Raw genomic sequence first — 12,629 nt, forward strand, 5'->3', positions numbered from 1 at the left:
TTGGGGCCAAAAGCTGACACTTCTTACTATTTCTTGGGCAAATTTGATGTCAACTTTAGTTGATTAAGCCCATATGATTTGAAGATGCTCTTGTTGTTGGCTTTTACCTATATGTTAGTTTGTTAGGGCCAAAAAATATCCTCGACCCAAATAGTCCCAAAAACAGAAACACTTCTAACAAAAATGAAAGCTCAGACTCAATTCCGATGGGGCCCAAATCAGAGTTCTGCAGATGAGATCCATTCGGTATGCTTTCCCAGCTCCTCACCATCTGGATCTAGGCCTCCTGATCTTGGAACACCTTCTGGGCTTACGGTCAACTTGGAGCCCACAGTCGCCTATGAACTACGCTACTACTTGAACTCTGCTAAGGAAGTCAATTACTATCCCAATTCCTCTAAGGTCCGTATCCTAGGCACGTTCGGCCTCCCATTTCTATTGAGATAAGGGAGCCAAACGTTACACCCTTTGAGAGGATTACCAGTACAAGGACTCCTAGTCCCACTAGGATTCAAAGACCATACAGTCACTATTTAAACGGAGGTCAACCTTCTCACAAAGCACGGAGACATTACACGTGTGAGACACATGGCCCTTCGTTTTCCCGCCCAAAATGAAGAAAAAATCACCATCGCACACGTGGAGGGGATCCACACAAGCTAGGAAATCGCGATCCCGTGTAGATGCCACGCTGGATCGCACGGCCTACCCGACTAAGCTGGCATGTTCAAGCATAACAATTATCCGCAGCAGAGCCGATGCATTTTGATACTTTACCCATTTAGGAGTTCCTCCCAACCGAGCGGCCAGCTTGTAATTGTTAACCCCACTTTTAGCCTCAAAACAAGCACCGGCAAAGATGAAGGGTACCAAGCTATTCGATCATCACGGACGGACAATCCGGTCGTGAATGGAGTATAAACATGCATACGTCCATTCGCTCGAATTCTACCAATCCGCCCAAGGCGCCACAGCCACGTTGGGCCTAATGTAATCCGCTCGGCTGGAAGCACCAACTGAGGACACCTTTGTGAGGTAGCTAGCTTACCTACCATTCGGTCTGACGCGTCGGGCGAGTCACCTTCACGAGATGACTCGCTCATCCACCCACTCGGTCTGACACACCGATCGGAGTCACCTTCATGAGATAACTCGCTCATCCACCCACTCGGTCTGACATACCGATGGAAGACAACTTCACGAGATAGCTCACTCATACACCCACTTGCTCAGCTCCATACATCGACTGACGACACCTTTACGGGTCAACTTCACATTCCCACTAAGTTAAGGGCACCGAGTGCATTCATGACCACGTCTCGCCTCCATCTGCCCGATCTGGCGTACCGAAGGTCTCACTGATAACTGACATGATCATATGTTCAACAAGTCGACCGCAAAGGCCGACTAGATACACCTCCAAGCAATGCCTACTCTCTAAGCTAAGCATTCCTTAACTCATAAAGTGGGGGGCAAACTGTTAGGGCCAAAAAAAGTCCTCGGCCCAAATAGCCCCAAAGACGGAAACACCTTTAACAAAGATGACAGCTCAGGCCCAATTCTGATGGGGCCCAAATCAGAGTTCTGCAGATGAGACCCATTTGGTATGCTTTCCCAGCTCCTCACCATCTGGACCTAGGCCTCCTAATCTTAGAACACCTTCTGGGCTTATAGTCAACTCAGAGCCCATAGTCGCCTACGAACTACACTACTCTTTAACTCTGCTAAGGAAGTCAATTACTGTCCCAATTCCTCCAAGGTCTGTATCCTAGGCACGTTCGAACTCCCATTCCTGCTGAGATAAGGGAGCCAAAGGTTACACCCTTTGAGAGAACTACCAGTACAAGGACTCCCAGTCCCACCAGGATTCGAAGACCATATAGTCACTATTTAAACGGAGGCCAACCCTCTCACAAAGCACGAAGACATTACACCTTCAGACCCTGGAGTTCCCACTTGAGAACTTCGCATTACAATCGTAGTCACAGTCCCTGACTAGACTTCCCGTAACCTTTCCTCTCCCCTACCCTCACTAAACTAGTCTCACTCAGCCTTGCTGACTTGAGCATCGGAGTGCCTACGGCAAACACCACCCCGGTGTTTTCCGTCTGCTTCACGCTTGTTTTCTCACGTGTGCAGGTGCAGTAGATCACTAGTGGCCTCAACCTCACGGGATCAGTCCCTCTTTTCGTAGCGGTAGATTTTTTCATCTACACAGTTTAAAATGATAATATATTGCTGCTAGCATGCAAAATCTGGAATTTTACTGTATTTCTACCAATTTATTCATAAGGGTTGAGTTCATTTCTCTTGGAGGCAATATGTGGTATTACAAGAAGTAAATTAGAGCCTATATTTTTGCGGATTATATTAGCAAGTTTCACATGAATTCAACACAATTTAAGAGTCTGAATCTGGGAAATCTTGACTCTTCTTCCTACAGTTCATGAAACTTGGAAAAAGTTAGTCCTGATACACCAATTGTGTAGTGTTTTTTTGAGTTGCTTGTGATCAACTCAGCAATGGATTTTTTTACTATTTGTTTGATTAGGTTATCAAGTTCATAAAATTGACAAATATGAAGGACTCTGAGACAAATGAAAACAACTAGAATTTGAGACAGTTGAATCCTGACATAACCATACCGTTGAAACTAATCTCTTTGCAGATGACATTACAGGTTAGATGAGCTTCTAAACTATGAATAATACTACACATATATCATTCCCATACAACATTTCTTATACAACATTATGTAGCAAGATGTGATTTGGTGAAAGTTTAATTTTAACTTTAAATTAACCAATCATATCTTGCCACATAATGTTGTATGAGAAATGTTGTATGAAAATGATGTATGTGTAGTATTACTCCCTAAACTATATCTCTAAGTCTTAAAAATTATTAAAATGAAGTTCTTCCATCAGTATTTGATTTCTGAGATTCTATAGTACACAAGTCAACATATCTTTCTTGACATTAAAATTAATTTTCAATATCAGAATAATAAACTATCTCATAGTTGATTATTCATTTTTTCAGTGTTTGATGACATTATTTTCAACATATATAATAACTGATATCAGTTTCTTGTGCATTGAAGATGCCAGCCCAACTAGTATTAATGCTTGTATAATAAATCTCTTTAAAAAAATGTATTCATGGTTGTTGTCAGCTGTTTGATGCACAAAAATGGGGGACACCTCGGATAATTTAGAAAACTCTGGTGCTGCCAGCGTTCTCTTGTTTTTGAAGGAGAAGGTAAATGATGATGCAAAAATGGACAAAAGTTGCAGAAAGTTTGGAGTCAAGAGCTTCCGAATTAATGAAGTAAATAAAGAGATTTTGATGAAAGTTACTTATATTTTTAACCATCGAAACATATTTAAATTTATATGCACCCAGATGTTGACTTTAGACTGAAGTTAGTGGGGGACGATTAAAGGGGCCATCTATACTTGTTACAGTATCTGGATAATGGTTGACCGTCTTCCTCTTCATCTTCATCAATCTGTGTGCTTAAATTAATCACTAACTTTTGCTAATTATCACATCTGATGCTACTACAATGTCAGTTACACTGAATTTGTAAGTATTTAATGGGAATATTTTTATAAAATGTGTTGAGCTTCTGGTTGACCTTTGGACAAAACGCTAACTTGAATATACACAAGAATAAATTAGACTAATTCTATCCTATTTAGAAAACAATTCAGGGAATCCTAACTATATATTATCCTTTCAGTTGCTTATGTCTATAACAAGAAACCATGTAAAATAGTTTGCAGGGAGAGTTCCCCTGAAGGAATGCGGACTTGAACAATTTTGTATCTGTAATGAGTTGTTCAACATAAGCTTTACGCTGTAAATACTGGGTTTTGGATTGTTCATCACCTCAGCTCGGATTTACATTTTTCCAATTGCAAAATAATAAATGATTATGTGATTCAAACATAAGCAAATGTTGACAAAACACAGTATTCGAAAGGGGTGAGTTGAAATTTTTGTATTGTGGTTGACCTACACTGCACCCGACCGTAGGCTTAGGTATGTGTGATTAACGTTTTCACAACCTAGAGATAAAACTTATAGCATGGAACTTATTGACTTAACACTTGGTACTCTGAAAGGTTACATGCAGCATTTAACCAAATCTCGGTATCATATACACTTGTTTCTGAAAGGTTCATTACATTTTTTTTTTTAATTTTTTTTTAGTATTCGAGATAGCTTACGCTACCTCAATTAATCCATAATTGTATGATAATAATATTATTGATTTAGTCTCATACTTTATTATTAATTCTCATTTATAAATTACTTTTTTTTTTTTTATAATTGTATATAAACTTGAAGTGAAATTGGACGGTAAATTTCTTTTATACAATGATAATCTACTTGAAACTGAGAGATGGGGGCTAAAGCAAAAATAATGGAGCTAAAAATCACTTCCCTTGACTAAATCACATGTTCTGTGTAGTCATTGTTGATATGAATCTAAACTCCATAGGTCAGGACCGTTAGGGTTTGGCTTGGTTGAGTTGGGCTCGGGCTCAACATGGTCTTCGGTTTAGTTCGGCCCAGTAAAAATTCAAGTTCAACCGACCGACAGAACTGAGTTTTGGACCCAAACCGAATTAACTGCATAAACCCTACTCTGCAAGTATCACTCGCACACTCTTCCTACTCTTTGAATGTAAATCATATTCCAACAAAAAAAAATCCAATCAACAAAATCCATTTCAAATTCCCCTTTTAATACTCTCATCAATGGCACCCATCTCCATCTCAAACCCTTAAAGCTAAAACCTAGGGTGTATTTTTATCCCAACGCGCTCAGAATCGGAAGCCTATTCTCTCTCTCTCATTTCCCTCGTTTCTTTGCTCCACCGAGCCAAACCCCAGAAATCCACCTCCGAACTCGGATCCAGTTCAACCACGAAAAGAAACGAAAATGGAGCAGACCCATTTCAGAGAATCCCAAGAGGTAGGCAACGAAACTCAGAAAAAATAGAGGATATAATTTGTAGAATGATGGCGAACCGGGCCTGGACACCGGGTGCAGAACTCGATCCGGACTTAGTACCCGAATTCGATCACAACTTGTTTATAATGTTCTTCATCGTGCGAAGAACTCGGAGCATGCGCTCCAGTTCTTCAGGTGGGTTGAGCGGGCCGGTTGTTTAACCATGACCGCGAACCCATTTGAAAATTATTGAAATTTTAGGGCACTTCAAAGTGAATCATGCCAGGTGTATATTGTTGGATATGCCGAAAAAGGCGTTGAATGGGACAATATGTTTGTAAATTGTTGATAGTTATGGTAAAAAGGGGATTTTTCAAGATCGGTTAAAATTTTTGACAAAATGAAGGAACTGGCTTGGAGAGGACTGTTAAATCTTTGATGTTTTGTTTAAAGTAATCTGAGGCGTGGCCGATATATGATGGCGAAAAGGTATTTTAATAAGATGCTGGGTGAAGGAATAGAGCCGACTAGGCAACTTTATATTTTGCTGTGGGGGTTCTTTTTGAGTTTGAGACTTGAGACTGCCATAAGGTTTTATGAGGATATGAGGATAAGGATTTCGCGCGATGTGGTTACTTACAATACAATGATTAATGGGTATAATCGGTTTAAGAAGATGGACGAGCAGAAAAGTTGTTTGTGGAGATGAAGGGAAAGATATTGTGCCTCAGTTATTAGTTATTACTATGATAGGGGTATGTTTGCAGTTGAGCGAGCTGATGATGCGTTGAATGTTTGAGGAAATGAAGTCGTTTGATATTAAGCCTAACTGTGACATATACAGTTTTTGTGCCAGGTTTGTGTATGCAGGGAAATTGGCTGAAGCCAGAATATGTTGAAGGGATGGTGGAGAGATATATTGCCCAAAGGATAATTCGATCTTTTGAAGCTGTTGACTAGTCAATGTCATCTGGGGACTTGGATGCGGCAGCAAATGTGCTTAAGGCAATGATACGTTTGACATTCCCCAGAGGCTGGACATTATGGTGTCTTAATTGAGTACTTCTCAAAGCTGAGATGTTGATCAGGCAATTAGTTGTTGGATAAGCTAGTTGAGAAGGAAACATCTTGAGGCCACAAAATTCTGTGCATGTGGAGGCCAGCGCTTATAATCGCGATGTTCAGCATTTGTGCCACAATGACAGACAGGAAAAGCTGAAATTTTTTTCAGGCAGTTGATGAAACAGGTGCCTTGATCCCAGTCCTTTAATAATTTGATATGTGGCATTCCAAAGAAGGAATCCAGATTCTGCTTTTGAAATTTTTAAGATCATGCGTAGGAGAGAGGTGCCTAGAGATGCAATCTTACAGTTGCTCATTAGAGCTACCTGAGGAAAGGTGAGCCAGCTGATGCTAAAACAGCTTTGGATAGTATGATTGAAGATGGGCATCTTCCGGCTTCATCACATTCAGATCTGTCATGGAGAGTCTGTTTGAAGATGGAGGGTTCAAACTGCAAGCCGAGTCATGAAGACATGGTAGAGAAGGGTGTGAAGGAGAACATGGATTGTTCGCCAAGGTCTTGGAAGCTCTTTTCATGAAGGTCATGTTGAGGAAGCCCTTGGACGCATGATCTACTGATGCACAGTGGTTGTGCACCCAATTTTGATAGTCTTCTATCTGTTCTGTCTGAGAAAGGGAAGACCATCGCTGCTCTGAAGTTGTTGGATTTTTGTTTGGGAGAGACTGCATTGTAGACTTTTCAAGCTATGAAAGGTGTTGGATGCTCTCTTAAGCAGGGAGACTCTCAAGGCATATTCTTTATTGGTAAAATACTGCGAAAGGAGGAGCCCTGATTGAGATGTGTGAGATTTGATTGCTAGCCTAATCAGGAAGGAACACAAAGCAACAGATATACTCTCTAGAATGATAAGGGGGAGGAGAACGCCCATGGGAGCAAGAAGGGGAAGAACAATCTGCAGTTCCCAGCTATTTTTTGCCTTTATCCCCCTTTCTACTCTATGGTAGTTTTTTAAGTGGAAACTTTTGCTTGAAATTTTAGTTTGAGAATGATTCGAGAGCTCCATCTTGACAGAATAACTTGTGGAAAATACAATGTCATTTGTTCTGCACCGCATTAATTGCCTTATTATACCACATGAAAGTTTTGCTTCATATTCCTGAAGTTCCAGTTCTATGTTATAGCTTCTACACCCGTTTTAACATGAATATTTTGATACCATTTTGCAGCTTTGAAGATGATGATTTGTTTTTAAAATCAATATCTTGTTGTAATGTTAAATGTTTGAACCTAAAGCCAAGTCAGGCTTCCAGTGTTCGTGTGTCTTCTAGGTGGTGTAATTTGCATAAATCTCAAGTTGAGCGTGTTTGAATTGTTCCCACATGGAAAGAAATCCCAACCTGTTGAAATTACAATTGAACAGTATGCCCTGCCTGGTTCACAAGGGTTTATCCATTTGTCAGTCAAAATATCTGACACATTTTCATCTTCTCCAACTTAAAGCGGCGTCTTATCAGTTGTTTCTTTTTCTTTTGGCTAACCCCAACGTGCCCCCTAACCTTTCAAAATTGCACGGTCCCGACTCACCACATTTTCATCAAAGGTCGCCTGGCTCGAAATCTGTAAACTCTATGCAACTTGCTGCTGCCTCCTCTAGTCATACCTAAGCGGCGGGTAACCTCATAAACTTTTTTTTTAATACCATTTTACCCCTCCTCCGTATTTCATTTTCAATCTTTATAATATTAATCATATAAGATTTGATTATCATTTACTTTTTTTTTTTTTTTTTTAAATATATCAAGGCCTTTGTTTACGACTCATTTTTTCAACGTTGAGAAATAAGCATAACTTTTTTTTTTGTTTAAATTTTCACTAAATAGAGAATCTGAATCTAAAGTGAGAAAATTCCTTATAAAATTCAAATTTCCTCTTTCACTTTTGTCTTTCTCCACTCTTTAATAAAGAAAAATCTTCGCTCAAATCAATATTTTTCATAAAAATCGAAAGCGAAACAAATAATTTATAAGAGTTTTATAGTGGTAAAATGATAAGTTTATCTTATTTTGTGTTTTTAAACAATCATATTAAACACGTTTATTTTCACATTTAAAAAATATTATTTTCATATAAATATGTTAAACTTAATTTTTTTTATCTTCCAATCATTTTGATATTTTCAAAAAAAAAAAAAAAAAGATTCACAAAATTCTAAAAGACACACCTAAATTAAACAATATTCTCACATATACTTACTTTACTAATTTTAATTCCAAAATGTCAGGTGTTTATTTAAATAACAAATTAGTTATAAAATCACTAATTTATCCTAATTGTCCTGAATAAAAAATCAGAAAGACAAAAATAATCAAATAAATAGACTATCAAATATAATATGATCTAATATGTTTTAATCAGACTCTTAAACTATATTATAAATACTCATCCTAATTTTGTATGATAATTTAACTTATTTGTTTTATTAGGTTACAATTGATAAATTATTGATTTTATGGCTAGATTTATACTTTAAATAAATCACTGGATGTAATTATTAAATGGTCATTATCACAATGCCCTACATTAAATTATAAAAACTATATAGAAAATTTGTTTATTTGAATTATGTAAAAATGTATTTCCCAAAGAATGAGGATATTTTGGTAAACCAAAAAGATAAAATATCTCCCTGACACTCGTTCTCTCTTGGCATAAATATCTAGCGCCTCCAACTCTCCTTCTCTGCTTGAACCCTTTCATTTCATCTCAAAAAACCAAAACCTTATCTCTTCCAAAATGTCTACAACTTCGGCTTCGTCTCTCGTTCTCCCATCTCTCAATCCCAAAACCCTATCTCTTTACAACCCGAAACCTACTTCACTCTCCTTCTTCTCTTCCTCATCTCTCACGCTCCACGCCAAACCCATTTCGATTTCTTCTTCATTCGTTCACTCCTTCCAACCATCTCGTTTTGTTAGGCACGTTGCTATTTCCTCTGAGTTTGACCAGGAAGAGGAGGTTCTGAGTGAAGGAGATGAGTCCCGTTTCTCCCCTGACCTTAAACTCTTTGTGGGTAATCTTCCTTTTAGCGTTGACAGTGCCCAGCTTGCTGGCTTGTTTGAAACCGCTGGAAATGTTGAGGTGGTTGAGGTAATCTTGGTTTTTAATCTTTTAGATTTGTTTGTGGTCGATTCTTTGTTAGATTAGTGTTAGTGAAAGAAGCTGAGTTGTGAAGGTAAACAGAATATTGGAAGACTTGAACTTTTTGTTTCAGAACATATTTTAGAGATATAAGTATTTTCTTTGCGGTTTTGAGTAACTGTAGTGTGTAAATCTGGGTGACTCGTTTTTTAAGAAAGGATTTTTTTTTTTTTTTTTTTTTTTTTTAATTTTGGGTTAAAGAAACAGGGGGCTTAATGGCTGTAGTTTTTTATGCGTTTTTTTTAGGGGTGCAATTTATTTATTTGCTTTGTTGTGCTGAAGTTATTTCTTTTGACAGGTAATATATGACAAGGTTACTGGGAGAAGTAGAGGATTTGGATTTGTGACCATGTCGACAATCGAGGAAGTTGAAGCAGCTGCTCAACAGTTCAATGGCTATGTAAGTGGTGACATCCCGTTTACTTAACTTGGCTTGGTTACTTGTTCAATGTCAAAATGAGATAAAGCATTATAAGACTGCTCCTTTTTCTGGAGACTATATACTTGTTCTCAGTTTCTTGTATTATCTATATTACAGTATATGAAGGTCAATAGATTTTGTGCTCAAAGTTCCATTTTTTCCTTTTTCTTTGAATTGAGTCACTGACATTGGAAAGCTTAGTTCGTTTTATATGAGTGTTACTATTATTGTGACTAAAAACAATAATTTGTGACAATTTGCAGGAACTTGAGGGCAGGTCCTTGAGGGTAAATTTTGGACCTCCCCCTCCGAGAAGGGAAGAATCCTTTTCTAGAGGGCCCCGAGGAGGAGGAGGAGGAGGAGGTGGTGGTGGTCCTTCTGATGGTGTTAATCGTCTTTATGTCGGTAACCTTTCATGGGGTGTTGATGATTTAGCTCTTGAGAATTTGTTTAGCGAGCAAGGAAAGGTTGTGGAAGCCAGGGTGGTGTATGACAGGGAGAGTGGTAGATCTAGGGGTTTTGGCTTTGTAACTTACAGTTCCGCTGAAGAGGTCGGCAATGCAATTGAGTCCTTGGATGGTGTTGTAAGTTCATTGCTGCTTTTCCCTTAATGATTTATGTATTCTGTTTAGTGTTTTATCTATTAAAAAGAAATATCTACGAGATCCTTTATACTTATGCACTTTATTTGTTTCAGGATTTGGGTGGTAGAGCAATTCGAGTGTCTGTGGCAGAATCTAGGCCAAGGCGTCAATTTTGAGTTTCTTTCTATTCCAGTGAAGGGTCAACTGAAGAAAATAGTTTTGTGTAGGGTTCTGAAACTGATTTTTGGTTATATTGAATGTATCACCGATTATTACCTGTGTGTGTTTGTTAACTTTCTTGAATGCTACGTATAGATAATATTAATTCATTGTCATCATTAAACTGGTTGGGATGATTGTTTGTGCAGGATGTCCTGGTTGCCTTAGTGAAGTCTGCTAATCTCTGTTCAGGGCCCTGGGAAATTGGGAGCTGAATGATTTGCTTTTCATCCAGGATTTTGCCTGCACAATTTGCAACTGAAATACTGCAATTGGATCTGTTTGAAACCTGCCTCTAAATGAACAGAAGCTAAAAATGTCTGTTAGGATTTGATGTATGTTTTGAATACCAGGATTCAGATAAGAATTGGATATGTAGCGCACTGTTTGACATCATTTGATAGAGCTTGTGTATGAATTATTTAATTTGTTTGACTTCCCCATACATTTTCTGTCTGGGTTTCTTTGAGAGGTAAGTTCTCAATCATCTGCATGTTTTGAATGGTTTGTCATTTAGGAGTCTTTGGATATTATAGACGGATTGCTTATATTGGTTTCCAAACCACATGATCGTATTAATCGCATAGATGTGAAAAGCAGAAAACTAAACGTTTTATCCAGCATCAGACTGCCTAATTCTAATTGTATTTCTATGTTCAGGTTAGGCACCGTCAAATTCTGATCTATTCTGTGCATTTAATTTTCTTTCTTTGTATTAGGCTTCTGGGAACCACTCGGTTTAAAAATTGAATCGTTTGTTTGGGTTTAGAGTTAAGTCCAGACTTTTTCTTCAAGAATCGAAGCTAATACTGAATTCCCAAAAAAAAAGGGAAAAAACCACAATTTGGTTTTTTTGATCTTCCATCCTAATCTTGAAGTGATTACGGATGTATTAAAACAAGCTAGCCTGAGAACAGTGACCATATAACCATAGAATTGGTCTGGATTGGCTGTAAAAAGGGTGCGGGATGACTGAGAACGACGACGACAACATCTTTATAGCTACCACATTGTGAAGTCATAATTGAATTAGAGTTTACATGTTTGCCTGAGAAGGAGGCTGCCAATTAAATGAATAATTTCATACTCATCTGGCTTTATGAATCTATGATATCATTTGCATTATCAATGATTCAATTCCATATCTCTTATACTACCAAATTATTGTTATTCTTATCAAATTCAAATGGACTAATTTCAAAAAGTAACTTCAGGCGTTCAGAGATTGTGAGGCCTATTTTAAATTTGGAGATATTCGTCGAAAAATTTCCTCGCGGATAACTGGATATTAAAATTCATAGTGTATGAATAATTGAATATAATCAATATATGGTGAATGGTAATTTGATAATTTTAGTTTCTAAACACTTTTCACTATTCGGTAGGATTTATCACATATAAAATTGAGAACTAGAGTCATTTTATATAAATACTATAGTATAATCATTATAAATTAATAACCTCTATGGGTCGTTTGGATCGGGTTAATATTAAATAATTAGGGTAATATATTTTGTTTCCCATATTGCCCCTAAACAGTTGAGCATTTGGTCCAAATTAACCTTATATTTGTTAAAATTTGCAAAACACCCAATTCACTCATGTAAACCTTTTTATCCTCATTTTTTTAAATTTTTCGGACAACATTGCCCTTGTTATTATCATTATTTACAAAAATGTCATTGTACCTAAAACTAGCCACCATCGCCAACCACCGTGGACCGCCGCCGAAGGCTGCCAAAAGCAGCTATAATGGCATACGACCGGCTGCATATGACACAGATCCATGGTCAGAAACGACTGACGTTTCACGGCCACGTCTTTAGCCGTGAAACGGCCATGGCCAGATCTATGGCATTGTTGGCATCACAGCTAGATCTGTAGCATTGTTGGCAGCCGCCAACGGTGGTGGTTGGCTGTCGGCAATGACTTGGGGTGGGTAGGGGTGTTTTTGTTAAGTTTAAAAAGTTTTTGGGGTCTAGGGTGTTTTTGTTAAATCTGAAAAGTAAGGGGTTAAAAGAAATTATTCAAAAAATAATAATAAAAAATACTATTGTATTAATATTTAAAAAGGAGGACAATTTAGTAATCTATATAACATACTAACTCATTTATCCTCCTAATCAAACATATTATTCACCAATTTCTTCGAATCAATCAAACACATTTTTTAAACATTCCTAGTAATCTTCAAGGTGATTTTTTATTCCGTTAATA

The 12,629-nt window shown here is 37.7% G+C and overlaps 1 protein-coding gene and 1 pseudogene across 1 annotated transcript; both read left to right on the forward strand.

Annotated features, from left to right (window-relative positions):
* Nucleotides 1-183: 183 nt before the first annotated feature.
* LOC116121723 lies at nt 184-7,002 on the forward strand (annotated as a pseudogene).
* Nucleotides 7,003-8,753: 1,751 nt separating this feature from the next.
* On the forward strand, nt 8,754-10,883 carry LOC116121724 (RNA-binding protein CP29B, chloroplastic-like). Its single transcript, XM_031407662.1, has 5 exons — nt 8,754-9,137; nt 9,487-9,588; nt 9,873-10,193; nt 10,307-10,416; nt 10,562-10,883. Exons 1-4 carry the CDS (start codon nt 8,784-8,786, stop codon nt 10,367-10,369), a joined length of 840 nt encoding a protein of 279 aa, XP_031263522.1. The 5' UTR covers nt 8,754-8,783; the 3' UTR covers nt 10,370-10,416; nt 10,562-10,883.
* The last annotated feature ends 1,746 nt before the right edge of the window (nt 10,884-12,629 follow it).

This window comes from Pistacia vera, unplaced genomic scaffold (assembly GCF_008641045.1).
Source record: "Pistacia vera cultivar Batoury unplaced genomic scaffold, PisVer_v2 Contig1276, whole genome shotgun sequence".
Lineage (NCBI taxonomy): Eukaryota > Viridiplantae > Streptophyta > Magnoliopsida > Sapindales > Anacardiaceae > Pistacia > Pistacia vera.

Excerpts from the sequence above, each read along its gene's own strand:
- LOC116121724 (XM_031407662.1), top strand. The coding sequence starts at position 8,784 with ATGTCTACAACTTCGGCTTCGTCTCTCGTTCTCCCATCTCTCAATCCC. Across the intron at positions 9,138-9,486 it reads GAAATGTTGAGGTGGTTGAG|GTAATATATGACAAGGTTAC; the intron begins GTAATCTTGGTT and ends TTCTTTTGACAG. Across the intron at positions 10,194-10,306 it reads TTGAGTCCTTGGATGGTGTT|GATTTGGGTGGTAGAGCAAT; the intron begins GTAAGTTCATTG and ends TATTTGTTTCAG.